Here is a 24,504-nt window from a genome sequence, read left to right as displayed (position 1 = left end):
AGATGAAGAACCTTGCGCCACGGGTGAGTTGATAGGTATGGCAGGTGCACTCCTCTTTAAATGTAGTTTTTCACGAGCGTCCATCAGTTTAGTTGGTTTTCCTCCAACGCTGATCTGTTGCTTTCTAGAATTCAGCATCTCACGAGCATCTTGCGCTTTACCTTTTATATGGAAACGTGCGTCTTTGGCAACCAATTTCTGTCGGGCATCTTTTATGCCTAGCTTCAGACACGCATCTGTTACACCTATCTTCTGATGGGCATCAAATGCATTCTGGTAATTGGTGGTGGCTAAAAGACTAATCATTGTAGGCTGTATCCTGGATCTCATACCTCCCATAGCCCCCCCCCCTCTTATTAATCCTGTACGTTCCCATTCCTGCCGTCACCATGCCCCTTTTCCTGATCACTTCATCCAACAACACATCGACCATAGTTCTGCTACAAACCTGCACATTCCCAGCAGCAACTGTGTAGGAAACCACGTTATTATTATTTATTTATATAGCACCATTGATTCCATGGTGCTGTACATGAGAATGGGTTACACGCAAGTTACAGATATCACTTACAGTAAACAAACTAACAATGACAGACTGATACAGAGGGGCGAGGACCCTGCCCTTGCGGGCTTACATTCTACAGGATTATGGGGAAGGAGACAATAGGTTGAGGGTTGCAGGAGCTCCGGTGTTGGTGGGGCAGTATCTCCGGTAGTGATAAGGAGGCAGCGGGGTCAGTGCAGGCTGTAGGCTTTCCTGAAGAGGTGGGTTTTCAGGTTCCGTCTGAAGGATCCGAATGTGGTTGATAGTCGGACGTGTTGTGGCAGAGAATTCCAGAGGATGGGAGATATTCTGGAGAAGTCTTGGAGGCGGTTGGATGAGGAGCGAATAAGTGTGGAGGAGAGGAGGTCTTGGGAGGACCGGAGATTACGTGAGGGAAGATATCGGGAGATTAGTTCAGAGATATATGGAGGAGACAGGTTATGGATGGCTTTGTAGGTCAGTATTAGTAATTTGAACTGGATACGCTGAGGGAATGGGAGCCAGTGAAGAGATTTGCAGATGGGGGAAGCGGAGGAGTAATGAGAGAGATGAATTATTCGGGCCACAGAGTTAAGGATGGACTGGAGAGGTGCAAGGGTGTTAGCAGGGAGGCCGCAGAAAAGGATGTTGCAGTAGTCAAGGCGGGAGATGATGAGGGCATGCACAAGCATTTTAGAAGATTGATGGTTGAGGAAAGGATGGATTCTGGAGATATTTTTGAGCTGGAGGCGACAGTAGGTGGACAGAGCTTGGATGAGTGGTTTGAAGGACAGGGCAGAGTCAAAGGTTACTCCAAGGCAGTGGACTTCCGGTACGGGGAAATGCATGTCGTTGATTGCAATAGACAGGTCAGGTAAGGAAGATCTATGGGATGGAGGAAAGATGAGTTCAGATTTGTCCACATTGAGTTTGAGGAAGCGAGAGGAGGAGGATATGGCTGATAGACACTCTGGGATTCTGGACAGCAGAGCGGTGACGTCTGGGCCAGAGAGGTAGATCTGAGTGTCATAATCATACAGGTGGTACTGGAATCCATGGGACTTTATGAGTTGTCCCAGGCCAAGTGTGTAAATTGAGAAGAGTAGGGGTCCTAGAACAGAGCCTTGGGGGACTCCAACAGAGAGAGGGTGTGATGAGGAGGTAGTGTGGGAGTGGGAGACGCTGAATGTGTGGTTGGAAAGGTACGAGGAGATCCGGGATAGGGCGAGGTCTTTGATGCCAAAGGACGAGAGGATCTGTAGTAGGAGGCAGTGGTTAACTTTTCCGAAAGCAGAGGACAGGTCTAGAAGTAGGAGTATAGAGTATTGTCCGATAGCTTTGGCAGTAAGTAGGTCATTAGTGATTTTGGTCAGGGCTGTCTCAGTTGAGTGATGGGGCGGAAACCAGATTGTAGATTGTCAAACAGCAAGTTAGATGAGAGGTGGGAGGAAAGTTCAGAGTGGACGTGCTGCTCCAGGAGTTTGGAAGCGAATGGGAGCAGTGATATTGGGCGTTAGCTGGACATAGCAGTTGGATCGAGGGTTGGCTTTTTAAGGATAGGCGTGATTGTGGCATGCTTGAACGCAGAAGGGAAGGTGCCAGAAGTTAGTGATAGGTTGAAGAGGTGGGTTAGGGATGGGATAAGAATGGTGGTGAGGTTGGGGAGAATTTTGGATGGGATGGGGTCGTGTGCACACGTGGTGAGGTGTGATTTGGAGAGGAGACAATTAAGCTCCCCTTCAGTGATGTTGGAGAGGGAAGTTATAGGGTTTGGGTATTGGTCTGGTATACAAAGGGGTTGTGGTGGTTGAACAATGAATACTTGCCTTGTTTGGTCGATCTTATTTTTGAAGTGTGTGGCAAAGTCCTCAGCAGAGATAAGGGAGGTTGGGGGGGGCAGTGGAGGGAGCTAAAAGTTTAGAATAATTGTTTGGGGTTGTAGGATAGGGAAGATACAGGGGTTGTGAAGTAGGCCTGTTTAGCAGAGGTCAGGGTACATTTGAAAGCGAGTGTTGCCTGTTTGAATGCAGTGAAATTGTCTTGCGAATTTGTTTTCTTCAAACGCCGCTCTTCAGCCCTGGACACTTGCAGGAGCTTTTTAGTGGTGTTTTTGGGCCAGGGTTGTCTGTTGATACGTCGCACTCTGCCATGAACGAGAGGGGTGACTGCGTCAATAGCTGATGCGAGAGTGGCATTGTAGAAAGCATTGTCTGTGTCGTGGAGTGGGGATATGGATGCCAGTATTGGTATCGCCCAATATTGCTGCTCCAATTCGCTTCCAAACTCCTGGATCAGCATGTTCATGCTGAACTTTCCTCCCACCTCTCATATAACTTGCTCTTTGACAATCCACAATCTGGTTTCCGCCCCCACCACTCCACTGAGACAGCCCTGACCAAAATTACTAACGACCTATTTACAGCAAAAAGCTAAGGGACAATACTCTATACTCCTTCTAGACTTGTCCTCGGCTTTCGACACAGTTGACCGCTGCCTCCTTCTACAGATTCTCTCCTCCTTTGGCATTAAAGACCTCGCCATATCCTGGATCTCTTCATATCTTTCCAACCGTACATTCAGAGTCTCCCATTCCCACACTACCTCCTCATCCCACCCCCTCTCTTTTGGAGTCCCCCAAGTCTCTGTTCTAGGCCCCCTACTCTTCTCAATCTATACACTTGGCCTGGTGCAACTCATAAACTCCCATGGATTCCAGTACCACCTTTATGCTGATGACATTCAGATCTACCTCTCTGGCCCAGACGTCACCTCCCTGCTGTCCAGAATCCCGGAGTGTCTATCAGACATATCCTCCTTCTTCTCCTCTCGCTTCCTCAAACGTAATGTGGACAATTCTGAACTCATAATCTTTCCTCCATCTCACAGATCTTCCTTACCTGACCTATCACAATTAACGACCCAACGCTTTCCCACGTACTGGAATTCCGCTGTCTCAGAGCAACCCTTGACTTTGCCCTGTCCTTCAAACCGCACATCCAAGCTCTTTCCACCTCCTGTCACCTCGAGCTCAAAAATATTTCCAGAATCCATCCTTTCCTCAACCCTCAATCTACTAAAATGCTTGTGCATGCACTCATCTCCAGCCTCGACTACTGAAACATCCTTTTCTGTGGCCACCCAGCTAACAACCTGAAACCTCTCCAGTCCATCCTTAACTCTGCTGGCTGACTAATTAATCTCTCTCCTCGCTATTCCTCCGCTTCTTTCCTCTGCAAATCTCTTCACTGGCTCCTATTCCCTCAGAGTATCCAGTTCAAATTACTAATACTGACCTACAAGGCCATCTATAACCTGTCTCCTCCATATATCTCTGAACTAATCTCCCCTCACGTAATCTCCCGTCCTCCCAAGACCTCCTTCTCTCCTCCACACTTATTCGCACCTCACCCAACTGCCTCCAAAACTTCTCCCAAATATCCCCTATCCTCTGGAATTCTTTACCCCAACACATCCAACTATCAACCACATTCGGATCCTTCAGATGGAACATGAAAACCTACCTCTTCAGGAAAGCTTACAGCTTGCAATGACCCCACTGCCTCCTCACCATTACCGGAGCTACTGCCTCACCAACCCTGGAGGTGCTGCAACCCCCCAACATACTGTCTCCTTCCCCAGCATCCTGTAGAATGTAAGCCTGCAAGGGCAGGGTCACCTCCAGTCTTTATCAGTCTGTCATTGTTAGGGTACCGTCACACAGTGCAATTTTGATCGCTACAACGGCACGATTCGTGACGTTCCAGCGATGCATTTACGATATCGCTGTGTATGACACGCTACTGCGATCCGGATCCCCTCTGAGAATCGTACGTCGTAGCAGATCGTTTGAAACTTTCTTTCGTCGTCTAGTGTCCCGCTGTGACGGCATGATTGCATTGTGTGACACAGGTTGTATACGATGTGCGCACAGTAACCAATGGCTTCTACATCGCAAATACGTCATGAAATTATCGCTCCAGCGCCGTGTATTGCAACGTGTGACCGCAGTATACGACGCTGGAGCGATACTTATACGACGCTGCAACGTCACGAATCGTGCCGTCGTAGCGATGAAAATGGCACTGTGTGACGGTACCCTTAGTGTGTTTACTGTAAGTGATATCTGTAATTTGTATGTAACCCCTTCTCATGTACAGTACCATGGAATCAATGGTGCTATATAAATAAATAATAATAATAAATTAAAAACTCAACATATATATGCAAGTCAATGCCTCATGGCTTACTGAAAATAGACATCTGGTTAATTAAGATAAAATACTGTGTCGTCACATCATTGAAGGCACCGAGTGCCTGATGAAAAAATTAATAAAGTGTAGGCTTTGTTCATTTTTGAGAGCGAGCCTGTCAGAATTCTCTGTTGACAAGCGAAAGCCTGTCTGTTATGACCCCTCCCGGCAGCACTAAGAACCCTCTCGGTCAAGACGCACGCGGCAGGGCTGCACAATACCTCTAAAGCATAGCGGGACAGCTCATGCCAGGTATATAGCTTTGAGACCCAATAGTTGAAGGTCACAGAGGAATTAAGGTGCATGCTGGTTTGGTTAGCCAGGTATTGCTTTACTATCTTTAAAAACGATTCCCTCCTTGTCAAAAATACCTGGTCATCAGGCCCTGGATGCTAGGATGGTGTAATGCAATTGGACCAGTTCATTGACAGTGTACCCCTGCTGTGTGTCTTCATCACCTCTCTTCCTTGGTTGGGCAAGGAAGCTTGTCCCCTGCTGCTAACGTTGTTTGATGAAAAATTTTTCAACATATTTTCCACAATGGCCTTCTGGTATAGCAGCATTTTAGTAGACCTCTCCTCCTCAGTAAGCAGAGATGCAAAGTTCTCCTTGAAGCGTGAGTCTAGCAGGGAAAACAACCAGTACTCTTTTCTGGCCAAGGTAAATATAACGCGAGGGTCTCAGGAAAGGCAGCTCTACATAAAATCCGCCATATGTGCCAAGCTCCCTACAGCCAACACTTCCGTCTCTACCATGATGACTACGCTCCATCTCCTCCTCCTCAGCCTATCCACATAGGAGACAGGACGATGCTTGTGTGGGTACTAGTCTATGTTGTGCTAGCAACCAGATCCTGTTCCTCCTCTTCATTGCTATCCAATCAGGCTGAGCAGATGAAATGAGGGTGGACTAAGTAGTATCTCCCTGTCTCATGTCTTCTTCCATCTCCACCTGGTCCACATGCAAAGTTTCATGTTGCACTGACTATGGCGTCATCGCCGCTCACCATCATTGTGGACTCTTCAGTCTTGGAGAACCGCACAAATGACAGACATCCATGCCCATGCTTTAGGCACAGTACCAAAGGGAGTGTTGGAGCTTGTATTGCACAACTGGCCTCTGCTGCTCAGAAATCCTTACCAGTATGTGCAGCGTGGAGTTTTAGCATGTGGTCACGTAGTATACCAGTCGGTGAGCAGACACTTGCATGTGCTGCTACAGCACTGCCAGATTGGCAGCAGCTGTAGCAGTCTTGTGGAAATGGGCACTGACACAGCGTACCTTGATCAGAGGCTCTGGCAAATCTGGCTGAATGCTGTGCTAGGACAACAATTTGGAATTGCCTAATGATGGAGCATCATAATGTGCAAGGACAGATGCAGGCCAGGAGGAATCTTGTTATGTTTGGCTGGTGGTTAGGAGCACTAGGAATGACCTGATGAGCAAACTAGCAATACAGGACGAGCTCTGGGAAGTGGGAGCTCTGCTGACCGCAACCCCTAATCCTATCACAACAACTAGAAATAGCCGTGGAGCGTTCCTGACTCTGCCTAGATGCCTCTTCACAGCCTAAGAGCTAACTACCCCTAAAGACAGAAAATACGGCCTACCTTGCCTCAGAGAAATTCCCCAAAGAGATAGACAGCTGCCACATATATTGACTGTGAGTTAAGATGGAAGTCACAAACACAGGAATGAAATAGGTTTCAGCATAGGAGGCCAGGCTAACTAAACAGACAGAGGATAGAAAAGGTATCTTTGCGGTCAGCATAAAAAACTAACAAAAAACCACGCAGAGTGTGCAAAAGAAACCACCGCACCGACTCACGGCGCGGTGGTGCCACTCTGCATCCCAGAGCTTCCAGCTAACAAGATTAAATCATAATAGCAAGCTGGACAAAAACACAGTGGTAACAAATAAGCTAGCAGGGACTTCGCTTTTGCTGAAATAGACAGGTCATCTGAAAGATCCAAGAGAACTGAACCAGTACTAGGACATTGACAGCTGGCATCAAGTAAAGATCTGAGTGGAGTTAAATAGAGCATCCAGCCAAGGCCTGAACGAGATCAGCTGGAGAAGGAATCTCAGAGCCAGCAGCTCCACTCACAGCCACCAGAGGGAGTCCATGAACAGAACTCACCGAAGTACCATTCATAACCACAGGAGGGAGCTCGAGAACAGAATTCACAACAGAATCTGCATCAGTATCATAAACAGGGGATTGGAAAGCACCTAGCACAGAAGAGGCAGTGGTGTCAACTGCTTGCGCCAATCATAGACGGGTCATTCCATATCAAGTGAACCAATGATTTTTACCACTATATTTTTAATTCTTTTGAGATTTTGTTATTTGGTAATAGGGTGTCAGAGAATGCAAAATGTGAAGAAGAAAAAATTCTAAATATTTTTTTTTATTTTTTATTGATTTTCAAACTTCGGAAAAAGTGCGAATTTCGGTGTTGCCTGCCTTTACATTTCTCCCCATAACTCAGGCTAGAAAAGAGATAGAGAAACAAAATAAACACCATTCTATTCAGAACTGTACAGGCTTTCACCAGATATGTCACAAGAGTATATTTGATAATATTTTACCTATGCGAACGCAAGCGCAAAACTATAAAATGCATTTCCGAAAAAAAACGTTTAATTTAAAAATTTCAAAAACTGCACATGTGCCTGTTATGCTCCTAGCCACATCTGTACCAAAATACAAGCTGGGATCGTGATGGGATCATATTTTAAAAAATAAAACTATTACAGTGTCAGTTCAAAAATCTTGATTTCAGATCTGTTCAGCCTGAGGTCTAACAGTGTGGGGTCTAGATTTACCAAATAATCCATGATTGCTAGATATTACTGTATTATTTAATTATGTTACCACTTAGAAGCAGGAGAGGACAGAGGAGGAAGCTTTGTTAGAGCTGAGAATGACCAGGGGTAGACGGTGACTACAGAGCAGACAGGCCGGCAGCTCGGGCCTCCACAGGCCATATTCACACCAAGTCTTATCACCCAGGCAACTCCTCAAATGGAGGGAGAAAAATATTCTTAACATCCAGTTCATGTATTGTACAAACCAGGACTATGAAGAGGAGGAGAGTTTGTTATAACATCGGTTACAGGAAGCAGAACCCATCACAGGGACTCAGCAATACCGGACTGTCATCCCATGTAGTGGAAATAAAGACCGTGACGTCCATGAAGTGGTAGAAGGCGGCACAAGATCGGCAATGGATGACAGAACTGGTGATGTGACCTGTGAATATGATCGGTGCTGGCGGCTACTGGACTCTCCAAAGATTGTGAAAATGAAGACGTAGAAGTGACTTTTCTGCACCTTCTGGTCCAGCGCCATCCTTTGTGTATCCAAGAAAATCAGACATTATAAAAGTGAACAAAAATCAGATATAACTCAGGTGGAGCCGAGCACCATGACAGCCGCACATACTCTGACACAAAAGGAAGTGGCCATTGCTAGTAAGTGCTTATGGAACAGATGACATTTCACCCACTAGAAGGGACACATTGATGATAACAGGCCAGTGTAAAAACCTACTATTAATTGTTTGATTAGTTCATATTTTATAGTACGAGGATTTAACTACTGGACTATTCTTCTTAAACACTTCAGAAATGACATGTTTAGTGATATAGTAGAAAAAAAATTGTTCCATGTATAAATAGGTGGTAGAAATATTGGTTCTTTTAATATTGTTTTTAACATATAATTAGGATCAGACTGTATTTAGAAAACCACACTTGAGGATGTGATCACCTTTTATCTTTTGGCTTGTTCAATGAATTCAGGTTGAAAATGCTGAGCAAGTTGTGTTATGATGATTAAGATGTATTTATTCTGGCACTTCAGTAGTTGTTTTTTGTGTTTCTTTATTGTTACATATAAATGTTGAATGCAATAAGTTGTAATTTGAAAAGAAAAAAGGAAGAAACTCACACAAACATAAAATCAGGTGATTCAAGGCTTAAAAAAAAATACAAATTTGATAGATCCCAAGTTGAATCCCTGTACAAATATAAACAAGAACACAAGTAACACACATGCATGTTTTCCCAATTTTAAAACATACGTTTTTTTCAGAATTGCGCATCAAAATTTTTAATTTGATTTCTCCAAAACAAAATATAAAGAAACATAGTATTGTGACATATCAAATGAAAGCCTGTACAGTTCTGAGAAAAATGATGCCTCTCCCACCTCTATATCTTAATTCTAGCCCGAGATAAGATAAAAAATGTAAAGCCATACCAGGCCAAAATCCAAAATTCAAAACTTTAAAAATCTGTAAAAAATTAACTGATGAAGAAAAAAATTCTAAACTTTTAATTTGTAATTAACTAAAGTTGCACTTCATAAAAACAAAAAATAAAAAAAATCTAAAGACGTAAGGTAAAAAAAATATTCATATTTGGATCACTTGATATGGAATGACCCAGACCCAGGCGTCGCGTGCTTACACTAGTGGCCATAATTGTGGATACACTTCACATTTTTTGTCATTTTTTTAAAGTTTTTAGCATGCAATCATACAAAGTGTTTATAACAACAATGCCACAAGTAGTCTAAGGTAGATTAGAACACCTCTACATCGAAAAAAGGTTACCATAATACAAAATATCTCATTACTTTTACTAGAACAGCGGAATGGCTGAATAAAAATATCATGTCCTAATGTTAATTTAGGCTATCCCTATGTGTTCTTTCTTTAGTAGCATGTAGGGTATCCTTTAGCATCGATAACAGCTTTGCATCTCCTTGGCATTGATTTAACAAGACTTCAACTAAAAAATTATGAATTTTACTCACAGAGAATTAACTCCAGTATTTCTTGTCAAAATTATAAAAAACTACCAACAAAATATCAAAAAGAAGTCTCCCGATATCGTTACTAATAGATTGCGTGTCTGGGCTACAAATATAATTATGTAATCAAGCAAGATCGCTGAACGTTCCAGAAGCCTCGAAAATTCTTAAAAACTTCAAGTGTATCCACAATTTTGGCCACTAGTGTAGATGACGTACTTGATCATGCTAATGGTGGTTAGGATCTTAGTGGTTAGGTCTCAAAACGCTCGTTAGGAAAGTCCTAGACCGGGGAACTCCATCTTTGATGGAGAAATTCACAAGTGTAGGAACTCTACGGAAGTTACCTGCCTTCTCCCTCTTCACACCACTACCTCTGCCTGTTTCGGTGCAGTAAATCTATCCCCCTCAGCACTTCTGGCCTCGATCTGCATGACACCTTGGGTCAGCGAATTCATCATCCACCACCTCATCTTCCATAGCTGCATTTTGATCCTCCTGACTTGCTGACTTAACAATAACCTGACCTGTCGACAACTGTGCCTCATCATCATCTTCCTCTTTAGACAAAATGTGGGTGCTCTAAGTTTTGTGCATCATTAAACAGAATATCCTCTTGTCCCCCTTGTAATATGCAGGCTGAGAGGTCACAATCAAGAAATTATGTTGTAAAGAGCTTCTCGGGGTATCCTAGTATGGGATCACTAATTTCTTGGGACTCAATGGAAGGAGGATCAGAATGCTAGAATCATTATCTGCTATTCAACCAACCACCTGTTCGCACTGTTATGTCTTCAGAAGTGGTCTACCTTACCTTGCTGCAAAGTGGGACAGGAACCTATGTGATGTGGATGTACGCAGTTCTTGTGCTTCAGCAACAGGCGTAATCACATATGTCCCACATCCTCGGTATCTACATGCGCCATCATTAGCACCTCCACTTCCCTGTCCCTTACCTCACACATTACGAATTTTCTAATTGCTAGGTCTCTGGAAACCAAGTTTAATTTTTATTTAAAAAAAAAAAAAAAAATTGGTCACCTGCAGCAGTCACAGCGTTTTTTTTGTTTAATATCACCATAATGTAACACAAAGCACATAAAAGTGTATGGATGACAAATTCAATCCAGAAAAATTTCTCAACGCTTATTTGGAGTGTTATATACCACCGAAAAGCACCACAAAGCATGTAATACTCTATGGATAAAACTAAAGCCTATTTTTTCACCCCCCCCAAAAAAAAAGAATGTGATCAAACTGCTATATATTTAGCAATGAACTGAAAAGCACTAAGCCCTTTCTAGAGACTGTACTCAGCCAATCCCCCTCCTCATGCAACTGTCCCTCACTAGGCTAAATGCAGAATGTATCTGATACAAACAACAAAGCACAAGATTAGCCCTAACAAGGACTGTTAATATGATGGTTCAGCTTCAGCACCAGTATGAACACTACAAGACTCTGATTCGTTATACTGTGCGCACACATAGGCCTGTACAACCAATTTCTTCCTCAAATAAGAACTGTCCCTAAGCTATGCACTGACGTCAGTGTGCCGAGCGTGGCAGCACCTGTTCTTTTATAATACCTAATTATATAATACGGCCAGCCAATCACAGTAATGCCACTACCAAGATGGCTACGGCATTACAGTGACTGGCAGGCAATCCCCTGCATGTTTATTGGCTGTGTAACAGACACCAACCATGTGGAGTGGGGATTCGAACTTCAAATCCGGGCAACAGCTAATGCTCACCGAGTATTTCCAAGCACCCAGATACTCAAGTGATATCAGAGTATGACCGATCACGTTCGCTCATCCATAGCAATTACCCCATCTCATTTAATTATATGACTATGTGTTATGTTTTTGTGCAGTTTGTCAATAACATATGTAGTGTCTAACAGTGAGTAATTTTTGATGGTCAACAAAATACGATTTTCTAGTAACTTATTTTTCACACTCTACTGTGAAAATATGATAATGATAATGGTTTCTCTTTGTGTGGGATATTTGATGTTTAAAAGGGATGTCCACTACTCGGACAAACCCTTCTCACTGGACAAGGAAAGATTGATCCAGCTTCTACTCTACAAATTCAAGACATGTTCAAAATGATGAATTCTTTATTTTTGTAAGTTAAAATATAATCATATCAAACAGTCTTTTTTTCTTTCTTGGTTCAAACATGTAGGAAAAATGTATTTAAAAATCATAGGGAACACAAGGAAAAGACTATTAGAATACCAAATGCATTTCGAAAGCAAGTGCGTTCTTAAACTTGGTTCATTGTCTCCACTTTTGGACATATCAAACAATAAGAGTAAGTCATAGAGCAGCGGTGGCCATAGCTTTTTATTGATGTTCAATATATCCGAAGGCAGGAACAGTGAAGCCAGCGCTGATTTTGTAACAACCTCACATGAGCCCTGGGAATGTGAGTGCCAAGATCACTGGAACGACACTGGCACAGAAAGTGAGTATGAATATTTTTATTTGAAATAGGCCAAACATGAGGAATGACAAGGGGTTGTCCTAGTAATGGACAACCCCTTTAAGAAATACATTTTTTTTTGTTTAAAACATTTCCCACATTCTGAACATGAAAAAGGATTCACCACTTTGTGACTTTTCTGATGTTAAAGAGTTGGTTTTAGTGTAAAACATTTCCTACATTATGAACAAGAAAAAGGCTTCTCCCCTGTGTGGGTTCTCAGGTGGCAATCAAGATTTGCTTTCCAGTTAAATCATTTCCCACATTCTGAAAATGAAAAAGGCTTTTTCCTCTGTGTGAGTTCTCTGGTGTATAACCAAATCTGATTTCTGTGTAAAACATTTCCAACATTCTCAACATGAAAAAGGCTTCTCCCCTGTGTGGGTTCTCTGGTGCTTAACCAAAGATGATTTGTCGTTAAAACATTTCCCACATTCTGAACAGGTAAAAGGCTTTTCTCCTGTGTGAGTTCTCTGGTGCTTAACCAAATCTGATTTCTGTGTAAAACATTTCCCACATTCTGAACATGAAAAAGGCTTCTCCCCTGTGTGAGTTCTCTGGTGCTTAACCAAAACTGATTTCTGTGTAAAACATTTCCCACATTCTGAACATGAAAAAGATTTCTCGCCTGTGTGGGTTCTTAGGTGGCGTTCAAGATTCGCTTTCCGGTTAAAACATTTCCCACATTCTGAACATGAAAAAGGCTTCTCCCCTGTGTGAGTTTTCTGGTGCTTAACCAAAGCTGATTTTTGTGTAAAACATTTCCCACATTCTGAACATAAAAAAGATTTCTCCCCTGTGTGGGTTCTTTGGTGTATAACAAGATTCCCTTTAAAGTTAAAAAATTTCCCACATTCTGAACAGGAAAAAGGCTTCTCCAATGAGTGAGTTCTTTGGTGTATAACAAGATTCCCCTTAAAGTTAAAACATTTCCCACATTCTGAACAGGAAAAAGGCTTTTCCCCTGTGTGAGTTCTCTGGTGTATGACCAAATCTGATTTCTGTGTAAAACATTTCCCACATTCTGAACATGAAAAAGGCTTCTCCCCCGTGTGGGTTCTTTTGTGCTTAGCCAAAGTTGATTTCTCGTTAAAACATTTCCCACATTCTGAACAGGTAAAAGGCTTTTCCCCTGTGTGAGTTCTATGGTGCTTAACCAAATCTGATTTCTGTGTAAAATATTTCCCACATTCTGAACATGAAAAAGGCTTCTCCCCTGTGTGAGTCCTCTGGTGCTTAACCAAAGCGGATTTCTGTGTAAAACATTTCCCACATTCTGAACAGGAAAAGGGCTTCTCCCCTGTGTGAGTTCTCTGGTGACTAACATGATGTGATTTGTGTTTAAAACATTTTCCACACTTGGAACAAGAAAATCTTTTCTCCACTGGGTGAATTTTTGGATGTTTAAGGAAAGACATTTTAATGGGAAAACTGTTTCCATATTCTGAACATGAAAATGGCTTCTTTGATTTAGTAGTATTTCTGTTTTTAATGCTTATTTTGTGACTCTGAATTTCCTTAGTTGTTGCTAATGAATCAGAAGACAGGACTTGTTTAAAATGATCAGATGAGAGATATTTGCTGTGAAGGGATGATAGTATATCTGGAGTAATGGCATTAACTTCAATTGTATCCAATGGCATCTCAAAATCACCCGATTTAAAAAAAATTGATGATGTCAGCGGTTTCTCTGATCTCCTGGCACAGTCATCTGCCAAGATATAAACCAATTATTATATTTGAATGTCATTTAACATTTCTACTTAAACTGTCTGTAAAAATTGCAAGTTATGTAAAAATATTGAATTCTTCACAATGAAAGTTCACAGTCTAATAGAAACTCTCATATGATGAACCAGTGGAGTGTGGTGTTCAACTGTATTTTCATTCTGCTTCCCAAATATGGAATAAAAAAACACAAAGAAACATAATGTTGACGAACATAATACCAATAAAAATTTCTATTCATCTAACAAAAAAACAAGTCCCCACTCAGGTCCATCATCTGTTAGTGGAAAAACAGAGGTTTCCACATTATTAGTGGCTCAAAGGCTCTTGAAAAGTAACATGGCTTCCATTAACCAATCCAGCAATAACCACTCTCCCAAAGTCAAATTTCCCCCTCGCTTCTGAGCCTTTAAGTGTGCCCAAATCACATGTATTTTGCATTACTATAGTGAGAAGAACCCACTTAATTTACGGTGTGTGTGTCTCCTGGAGAACAATCAGGGCACTATGTGTTGTGTAATAAAATGGCATATTTGCAATTTTTTTCTCCCACATCCACTGTATGCAAATTTCCGGAAAGTTCCTGTGGAATCAAAAATAGTCACTATTCCAATAGAATAGTTCTTTGAGGGTTTGAATTTCCAAAATGGAGTAATTTTATGGGGATTTTTACAGCTCTGATTTTCTGAAATTTTGTCATATTAGGGCTTTTGCAGAACGTGTGTCACACATCTTCTGGGATCTGCTCCTATGACGTCACCAGGCATGCCTTTATTCATATGGCAGGTGGGGCTGGTAATGGAGTAGACATCGGAACCAGAAGCTCTGGATGACATGGGCTGAAGTAATCTGCTCCCTGATTCAGCCAACTGGATATCACCATATTCTTTGAAAGCTCAAAGCATATTGAAGGAAGCTGTCACGGTCAGCTGCAGCCGCCGATGCGGCCCAGCCCATAGACACCCTTAAGCCGACCGACCTCAGAAGGCGTGGGGCGTGCGTCCCCTGGGGATGCAATACGGACCCTTTGTACCGCATAGGGGGATCCGGGCCTACCCAAACTAGGGGAGGGCAGAGACTGGGGTTCTGTGGCAGCTGAGCATGTGGACAAGGACAGAAACACGTAGGACTTGATTACACCGCACAACTTCAGGTATAGAGAAAGTAAAGTTTACTAAAGTAAAGTCACACAGTACATAAACCAAACAAGACTATGCCAGGCTCCCGATTCCACACCTCCCAGAAGGGTACCAACCAGTGGACCCCAAGGCACCAACAGATCACCGAGGCACACATAGGCGGGATATCAGGACACAAGCAGGACATCAGGGTACACGAGGTCATCAGGATGCAGGCAGGAGATCAGGGTACAGACAGGACATCAGGTCATCAGGACACATGAGGTCATCAGGATATCAGGGTACACAAAGTCATCAGGACATCGGATAGACATCTGGGACACTGGCGTGACAGCCCAGGTCATCAGCTGGGACACTGGCGTGGCAGCCCAGGTCATCAGTTACATCAGGACATGGGACACAGGACATCAGGGTACAGACAGGACATCTGGACCCAGGGTCACCGGCAGACATCAGACAGGAGTCGTTCGGTTCCGGACATCCGACACGACCTACAGGCACTACCACAGTCATCAGGCTCCAAGCTCCAGACAGCGGTCATCAGGTTCCAGACTGTGGTCGTCAGGCTCCGGGCATCGGACCTAAGAAGGAACTCAAGCGTGATGGTGCAAGCACCGCCATACTGGACGTGGGCCAGACGGGGTTAACACCGCATGGTAGTCAGAGCACAGAGTAGTAGATGCTCAGCAGAAACACCGGTTACAGGAGACTCAGTCACTAGGTGTGAGGCTCCAGATGCAGAGGAATTCCAGAAACATAATCACAGCAGACACAGTTCAGACAGGTTCAGGTACAGGACAGGATCAAGGATTCAGGCCTGGATATACTGCCTCCAGGACAGGCACCAGAACAGGACAAAACAGGAACAAGGCAAGAACTTTGGTACCAAAACATAGACAGGAGAGGTGCAGGAACACAAACACACATGGCAAAGTTCAGGAGCTTTGTGAGTAGCTCAGGCCCCACCCATAGGGCAGGGGAACTTTATATAGGAGCTGCCCCTCAGCAATTGGCTGGGGACAGCATTTCAAGTACACACCCAAACCCTGATAAAAGCAGGGGAGGGGTGGCCGCGCATGCACTAAGCACAAACAGAAACCATTACAGCACAATCAGTGCAGGAATTGAGGCTCAGGGCACCGCACCTGGCTGCGACTGCAAGCACTGACACACGTGGAAAGTCATGCACCAGCTGCAAATGACCTCACAACCCGCGGACAGCTTCCACAGTGGCAACCAGGGGCCACACAAGCGGATGGTCATGCAGCAAAGCAAAGACCTAACCACCCATGTACGGCTGCGCAGCAGAGCAGGGAACTGAAAAGGCTCCATCCAGGTAACAGCCAACAGTATCCCAGCTCAAATTAGGGGGAAAATATTAGGGGGAAAAGAGTAAAGGGTTAAAGCAAACATATGCATTGTCACGCCGAAAACCAGTTACAGACAAAACGGCGTGACAGAAGCTGCCAGATACAGCCTTGTTCTCCTTTGGTTCAGTCCTCTATGCTCAGCTCACGGTTTGTGTATTTGTTTCCTGTTGTGATCCTGGCCTCTTTGTGGATTACTATTACATCTTCCGATTCAGTATTTTCTCTGCCTTACTGGTTCAGACCCAGCTACCTGACTATTGTTCTTCCCATTTCACACCATTGAAGGGCAGGCAACACTGTGGCCCAAGCGAGGGGGTCTCTTTGTAAGTCCAGAAACATGTAGAGGTGTTGAAGGGTGATGAGCAAGACAATCCCTGGGATCAGGAAAATGGAGAAGATAGCGCAAAGCATGTTCGTGGTGGCCATCTTTTGAGCTGCCAGATGACCATGAACAGTGCCCCCAATACAGTGTGCCTGCAAATTATTCCAGTAAGATCTGGATTTAAATAGCTAAATGACGCTCCTTCCCTTCTCAACCCTGAAATGTGCCCAAACAGTAATGTACAACCGTAGAAAAGGTTTTGTCGGATACAAGAGAAGTTGTACAATAATTTGTGAAGTCCATCTGTTTGCTATTACCCTTTGTGAAAGTGAAAAAATAAAATTAGTCTTACTGATAATTCGGTTTCTATGAACCTTCACCAACAGCAGTATCAGAGGATGTCTCCCCACCCTAATGGGAGACAGGAAACAAAGAGGTTAAATACCCCTCCCCTTCCTACAACCACCAGTGTTTTTCCAAATACACTAGCATGAATAGTTACCATCAAAGAGCAGGCATCATCCAATAAGAACATCAGATAGGGAGGGAAATTAGTGCTGTCGTGGAAGGTTCCTAGAAACCGAATTACTGGTAAGACTAATTCTTTTTTCTTTAGTCACCTTCCACGACAACAGTATCAGAGTAATACCAACAACTAATTTCTTAGGGAGAGACCACAGCCTGCAGAACTAGTCTGCTGAATGTTAAGTCACTATTAAAATCTAGTCTGTAGTGTCTGGTAAACGTATGGACAGAAGACCAGGGGGCGGCTCTGCATATCTGCTCAGTAGATGCATCCCCTCTCTCTGCCCCCGATGCTGATATTGAATGTGTAGAATGAGCCTTCAGTGAGGCAGGAGGAGATGATCTCTGTGATGAGTATGCAAGACAGATAGCTTGTTTCATCCAATTGGTGATCGTATTCTTAGCTGCCTTCTTGCCCTTATTCCGTCTTGAGGGCTGAATGAATAAGTTTCGGTCAATCCTCCAACCTTCGGTTTGTTGGAGATAGTAGAGAACCACCCTATGAACTTTGAGGGTGTGAAAGGCTTCTTCTTTTGTATTGGAAGGATTTGGGCAGAATGAGTGTAGCACAATATCCTGACCTCTATGAAAGTCCGAGACTACCTTAGTAGGCATAAAGGAGGGATCTAAGTGGAGGATAATGCTATCTGCAGTAACTGTTAAAGGGAACCTGTCACCTGAATTTGGCGGGACCAGTTTTGGGTCATATGGGCGGGGTTTTCGGGTGTTTGATTCACCCTTTCCTTACCCGCTGGCTGCATGCTGGCCGCAATATTGGATTGAAGTTCATTCTCTGTCCTCCGGAGTACACGCCTGCGCAAGGCAATATTGCCTTGCGCAGGCGTGTACTCCGGAGGACAGAGAATGAACTTCAATCCAATATTGCGGCCAGCATGCAGCCAGCGGGTAAGGAAAGGGTGAATCAAACACCCGAAAACCCCGCCCATATGACCCAAAACTGGTCCCGCCAAATTCAGGTGACAGGTTCCCTTTAAGTAACTGTTAAGTAAGGCTCATGCATTGATAGGACCTGCAGCTCTCCTACACATCTAGCGGTAGTAATTGCTACCAGAAAGACAGTTTTAAGGGTAAGGTTTCTTAAACTCATATATGATAGAGGTTGAAATGGATCTCTGGTTAAGCTATTAAGCCTGAGATTTAAATCACAAGGGGGAATCCGGCTATGAAGTCTACGCCGGATTCTAGCTGCTGAGGTCATGAAATGCTTTATCCAGCGATGACTAGCTAAGTTCTGGTCAAAGAAAGAACTAAGAGCTGACACATGCACCTTTAAGGTGCTAGGTGTAAGACCTAGATCAAGCCCCTTTTGAAGAAAGTCCAAAATCTGAGCAATGTTATTATGGAAGGGATCAGGAATGTTCGGAGAACACAAGGAAGAGAATTTCAACCAATCCTTGCTATAAATGGCATTGGTCACTGGCTTACTGCTCTTCTGGAGAGTTTGCATCACTTCATCCGAAAGCCCTTTAGCTCTTAGGACTCTGGCTTCAGTAGCCAGGCCCCAAGGTTTAACCTGTGAAGGTCCGGATGTAACAGGGAACGTTAGGTGAAGGAGGTCATCTTTCTGAGATAGCGGTAGTGGACCTTCCAGGTCCATGTCCATCAAAGCGCTGAACCAACTTCTTCCTTGCCACATGGGAGTGATTAGAATCATAGTGACCCTATTGGACTATATCTTCTGTAATGTTTTTTTTGCCACAATAGGGATCGGTGGGAAGGCACAGGCCAGATTGAACCTTCAAGGGTGAGAAAAGGCATCTATACCCAATGCCCCGTCTGCAGGACTCAGGGAGAAGAACGTCTTCACCTTCACGTTCTGGCCATTGGCAAATAGATCCTCATCCGGAATCCCCCATCTTGTCACTAGGGATAGAAAGACTGCTTGGTCGAGGCATCACTCCCCGGGATGGACGTCCCTTCTGCTGAGGAAGTCCGCCTGAACATTGGTGAAGCCCTTCAGATGGACAGCTGTGATGGACAGAAGATGTTTCTCTGTCCAGGAAAAAAATCTCGATATCAATCTGATGTACTTCGTGCCCCCCTGGTGACGGAGGTAGGCCACGTACATGATGACCTTGGACAAGGGTAGATGCGGCTTTCAACGCTTCCTCTACCGCCTTCAGTTCTCTGAGGTTTGAGGAACTGGACCTGATGTCTGGGGACCATAAACCCTGGAAGTGGGTTTTCTCTACCACAGCGCCCCAGCCTGACTGGCGTCTGAAGTGAGTATCTTCAGTGGAAGCTGATCCCAGCTGACCTCCCACTGGAGGTTCCGGTAATTTATCCACCATGCAAGGGAAGACTTCACATGACCGGGAAGGTGAACTCTCCTGGTCAGAGAATTTTGATGCCTGTCCCAAGAGGAGAGAACATGAGTCTGTAGTACTCGTGTATCCGCTTGGGCCCAGGACACTGCCTGGATGCATGATGTCAGTGATCCCAGGATTGACATTGAGTCCCTCAGGGTAGGAGCCCTCTGATCTCTGAACTTTGAGATCCTCTGAAAAAGATCAAGTTGACCATCTCGGGCAAGAAGGATGCTCCTTTTTCTGAATCCAGGAGGATTCCCAGGAATTTCTTCCTTGGTGAAGGATGAAGATCTGACTTCTCCAGATTTTGGACCCAGCACTGGGATTCCAAAATTTCCAAAGTTTTTGCCACATCTAGATTTAGACGGGGAATAGATGGTGCAATGATGAGGAAGTTGTCTAAATACGGAATGATGCAAATCCCCTGATGAAAATTACTGCTTCTGTCATGATCTTGGTGACTACCCGTGGTTTTGATGAAATGCCAAACGGGAGGACATTGAATTGGTAATGGCTGACCCGGTGACCATGGGAAACTGCGAATCTGAGAAATCTCCGATGATCTAAATAGATTGGCACATAGTAATAGGCATCTTTCATATTTATCATATCCATTACCCGATCCTGTGCAATCAGTGGGATTGCTGATTTTATCGATTCCATCTTGAACCGCTTGTATGTGATCACTTAATTCAGGGGTTTCAGATTGATGAAAATTCTGTGCTTCCCTGAAGGCTTCTCGACTAGGAAGAGGCGAGACTAGTGGCTCCTGCCTATCTCTTGTAGGGGTACTTGTGAGATCATCTTTGCTTGAAGCAGACCTTGAAGACCTAACAGTAAGGAGCCTTGAAGGTGTGTATTTTTTAGTGAGGTTATTCTCAGGCATTGAGGGGGGAAAACTCTCAAACTCAATCCATCTCAAATGGCACGGAGGACCCACTGGTTTGTGGACTGCCAATGAGTGAGGAATCCCGAGAGTCGACCCCCGACAGGAAGGCAGTCATTGCTTGTCAAGAGCTTGCTGGTGGAGGGGGAAAAGGACATTTTTATCCTTTCCACCTTTTGGATAGCTCCAACGACCTGATTTGCCTTTCCCTTTGTATTTCCTCTGGGAAGACTGATCTTGGGAGGGATGAAAAAAAATGTTTCCTAGGATTTTTCTGTTCAGGGAGCGCTTTCATTTTGTCTGTTGGTTTCTCCAAGATCTCATCAAGAGTTGTACCGAAAACATAGTGACCCTGAAAGGGAATGGTGCAAAGCTTAGCCTTAGAGGTGCTTGGAGATTTTGTTTGTGTAGACACAGCTGCACGATTTGAGGCTGTTAGACAGCCTGAATACATGTGGAGATTCCTTAACAAGCAGCCAACCCCCTAATGTCTTCAGGCTGTCCAGCAGCCGCAAATCATACAGCTGCGTCAACACAAACTAAATCTCCGAGCACGCCAAAATACTCGGAGGACACCCGAGCAATGGGTATACTCGCTCATCATTCCATGATTTCAGCCACAGAGCTCTCCTAGCTGAGTTGAAAAGGACTGCAGATTTAGCTGCTACACGTACAGATTCTGCAGAGGCATCGACAAGGAACCCTGTTGCGTTCTGAAGGAGGGGAAGAGTGAGATGGTCTTCTAATGTACAGAGCCAGCGGAATAGAGATCTAGTGACACAGGTGGAAGCCACGTTTGTTTTTAGCAGATTAGTGGAGCATTCGATACTTCTGATTCTCCTCCCCCAGGTCGCCTGAGGGGAACCCCGAAGGGAACGCCCCAACATGCCAACAGATCTGGAGCAACCCCAACTCATGCCAGGAGCACTCACGTTCCACCATGGAACGCACAGGGAGTGAACCGGAAGTTCGGCCTAACGTCACTTCCGGTAAGCATTCGGATTCCGCCGGCATGAGGAGAGGAGCAAGCCGGGGAGCTGCAAGAGGATCCCGTTGCCACATCACTACCCCACTTTACCTCCCGAGGAGGCACAGGAGGGGGTAAAGGTCCCGAGTCGTATGAAGACCATGGAAACCTCAGCTGCCTGGAAACAAGTAAATCAGCCTGGATGCCCCAGATGGCCGACCACAGCAGCACCATCAGGAAATCTCTTCATGCCCCATAGGGGACAGGAAAAACACTGGTGGTTGTAGGAAGGGGAGGGGTATTTAACTTGTGTTTCCTGTCCCCAATTAGGGCGGGGAGACATCCTCCGATACTGCTGTCGTGGACGGTGACTAGAGAAAATTAGGGCTTGGAATTCTAAAATTATCACCACAAAGTGACAGGCGTCAGATTTGAAAAATGGGCCCTGATTAGAAACACAAACCTGGCTGCAGGAACTGGTTGAGTATTTTGGGCACTAACTACTGTAGGCAAAAACTGTGACTATAGACAACATAGCTACTGAAATTATCAAACTCAACAATCTTCATCAGTAAAAAATGAGTAACTAGTGGTGAAACCTCTCTGAAGTAATTACAGAATGGGGCTTGTTGATTCTTGGCAATCTAATCTATCGTAAGGACCAATATTTTCTGCCAGATGAGTTTCAAGAAGATATATTAGATAGTCAAAGATAAGAGTAGAAAAAGTATTAGTGCTCCCCATTTCAGGAGAGATTGTGCAGTAATCTGAATTCCTTAGGATTGAAAACATAACTTGGAGTGAACTTGGCGGCTAGAGAGGCTGCATGGAGTAGCCAGGCTTTGAATTTATTCTCAGAGGATACTGTTGATATCACCGTCAGCGGGTCTGGCGCAGATGACTTCCAACAGGTGGCTAGGGAATTGGTCAATTTTCACAAAGCTTATGCTAAGACCTGGTGGAATTTGAAAACTTTGGAAGAATATAAGCGAGTGGGGATTATCCCCAGGGGTCTCAGGGTACAAATTTTTCCCGCCTGGGAGGCCAATGCTTGCTTTCAAAAAACCTGGGAGATGGGTCTGTCCAAATGTTCTTATATTATTTTAGACATGCTAATTGAACACGATCAGGGGGTCCTGAGGTCCTTAAAGGACAAAATACGGTCATCTGAGGTTAAACTAAATGGATTTGACCAGAAATTGTTGGTAGAACCATTTCAGGGGCAACTTAAGAGTACCCTGGACAGTTTTGAAAAGGAAATAACTACTAAGAAGAGACAAAAATTTAAAAGGGATCAGATGGACTTTAGGAATGGCCGTGCATACAAATGGTCACACAAGGGAAATAAGAGGTTTGGCTATGGGCGGGATCAGGTGGATAACAACACGGCCAGTGTGTCGGATATACCCTCCAGTGATGGTTTTTTATCATCCGAACTGAGCGACGCCGAAGGCGCAGGAGGAGGGGTCGGAGGAGGAGACACATTCCAACAGAGACGTGTCCGGAACCGCAGAGTATGGTCACCCAGACACAAGAGGGAAACGCGGCAGACAAGGAAACACCAATATTAGATCCGCCTTGTCCCACTGGTAAGTTACATATTATCAATTTGTCCGATTATGTACTCTCAGAACGAGAAAAAATATTACTGGAAAAAGGGCTTTCTTTTTGTCCTACCAGTGGACTTGACAAATTTACTTTCATCAAGGATGTCTATTTATTCTGCAGACAGCTTACGTTTAAATTGTTATATCATCGTCCCTCAGTTCTGGATGAATTGCCCATGGCGGATAGACTCGTTTTGAGGGACCTCCTGGACCTCTTGGATGAGGGTGAGGAGTGCCAGCCCAGAAGAAAATTTACTGGAAGGCTGCCTTCACAGGCCACCCCCCCCGTTTACTCTGTCCCCTGCGGTACAAAGTTTCTTCAATGCCGTTTGCAGAGAGGTACATGATCTTAGGTTGGATACCACTAGGGGGAGGAACATTAGTCAACGGGACCAGGCCATTTTGGCTAGATTGGGTTCTAACCGGGACTTCGTTATCCGTGAAGCCGATAAGGGGGGTAACCTTGTCATCTGGCCAGTTGATCTATATGTTCAAGAAGCCAGGCGCCAGTTGGGCAACACAGTATGCTATCAAGTACTGCCCTCAGACCCTACTTGTGTTTTTCAGGCCAAACTGAATCGTTTACTGGAGGCTGCGTACACACACGGTATTATCAACAAACGTGAAAGGGATTTTTTAACCAACCAATATCCCAGGACTCCCACCTTCTACATGCTTCCCAAGGTACACAAGTCCATTCAGGCCCCTCCCGGTAGGCCGATTGTGTCTGGGATAGGTGGGTTACTTGAAAAGCCGTGTGTGTATATTGACTTTTTCCTTCAGCCTTTAGTTTTGTCTCTCAAGTCCTATGTTAAGGATTCTACATCTCTTATTCTACAACTTCAGGACCTCGAGATCCCATCAGGGGCATGGCTCGTCACACTTGATGTTGAGTCGTTGTACACGTGTATTGGACACGACTGGGGCATTGGTGCTGTATCATATTTTCTGGACCTGAGGACCACGGGAGACAGAGGACATGACTCATTCATCTTGGACCTATTACTGTTTGTCTTGGACCAAAACTATTTCACTTTTGACCGTGTCTACTACAGGCAAGTAAGGGGCACTGCTATGGGGGCACGCTGTGCCCCTGCGTATGCCAACCTCGCTTTGGGTTGGTGGGAGGCCACAAGGGTATACTGTTCGGAACACTTTGTAGAACATGTCATGAAGTGGTTCCGTTATATTGACGACGTTGTCTTTATCTGGACAGGTACTCAGGAACTCTGCAAGGACTTTGTGAATACCCTTAATGACAATCCTTGGAATATCCGCCTCACATCTAACTATTCTCAGACGGAGATTGACTTCCTGGATTTGAAACTGCAGGTGAGGGGTCGGCAAATTCAGACAACCCTTTATCGGAAGCCCACGGCTACAAATAGCCTCCTCCATTTTGACAGCTTCCACCCCACACATTTAAAAACTGGTATCCCTAAGGGACAATTTCTAAGAGTCAGGAGGAACTGTAGTGAACATGGGGAGTTCACTAGACATTCTCGTGAGCTTACCACACGGTTCCGTGAGAGGGGTTAT

The 24,504-nt window shown here is 44.5% G+C and overlaps 1 protein-coding gene across 1 annotated transcript in view; it reads right to left on the bottom strand.

Moving 5' to 3' along the window:
• Nucleotides 1-11,188: 11,188 nt before the first annotated feature.
• LOC143766350 (uncharacterized) overlaps nucleotides 11,189-24,504 on the bottom strand; it is a 33,616-nt gene continuing 20,300 nt past the window's right edge. Inside the window, exon 7 of the mRNA XM_077253973.1 lies at nucleotides 11,189-13,802. Coding sequence (XP_077110088.1) covers nucleotides 12,445-13,802 — 1,358 coding nt within the window. The 3' untranslated portion in view covers nucleotides 11,189-12,444. The remainder of the gene's footprint in view (nucleotides 13,803-24,504) is intronic.

This window comes from Ranitomeya variabilis, chromosome 4 (genome assembly GCF_051348905.1).
Source record: "Ranitomeya variabilis isolate aRanVar5 chromosome 4, aRanVar5.hap1, whole genome shotgun sequence".
NCBI lineage: Eukaryota > Metazoa > Chordata > Amphibia > Anura > Dendrobatidae > Ranitomeya > Ranitomeya variabilis.
The sequence above is the reverse complement of the archived record's forward strand: the minus strand, read 5'-3'. Positions and strand labels throughout refer to the sequence as shown.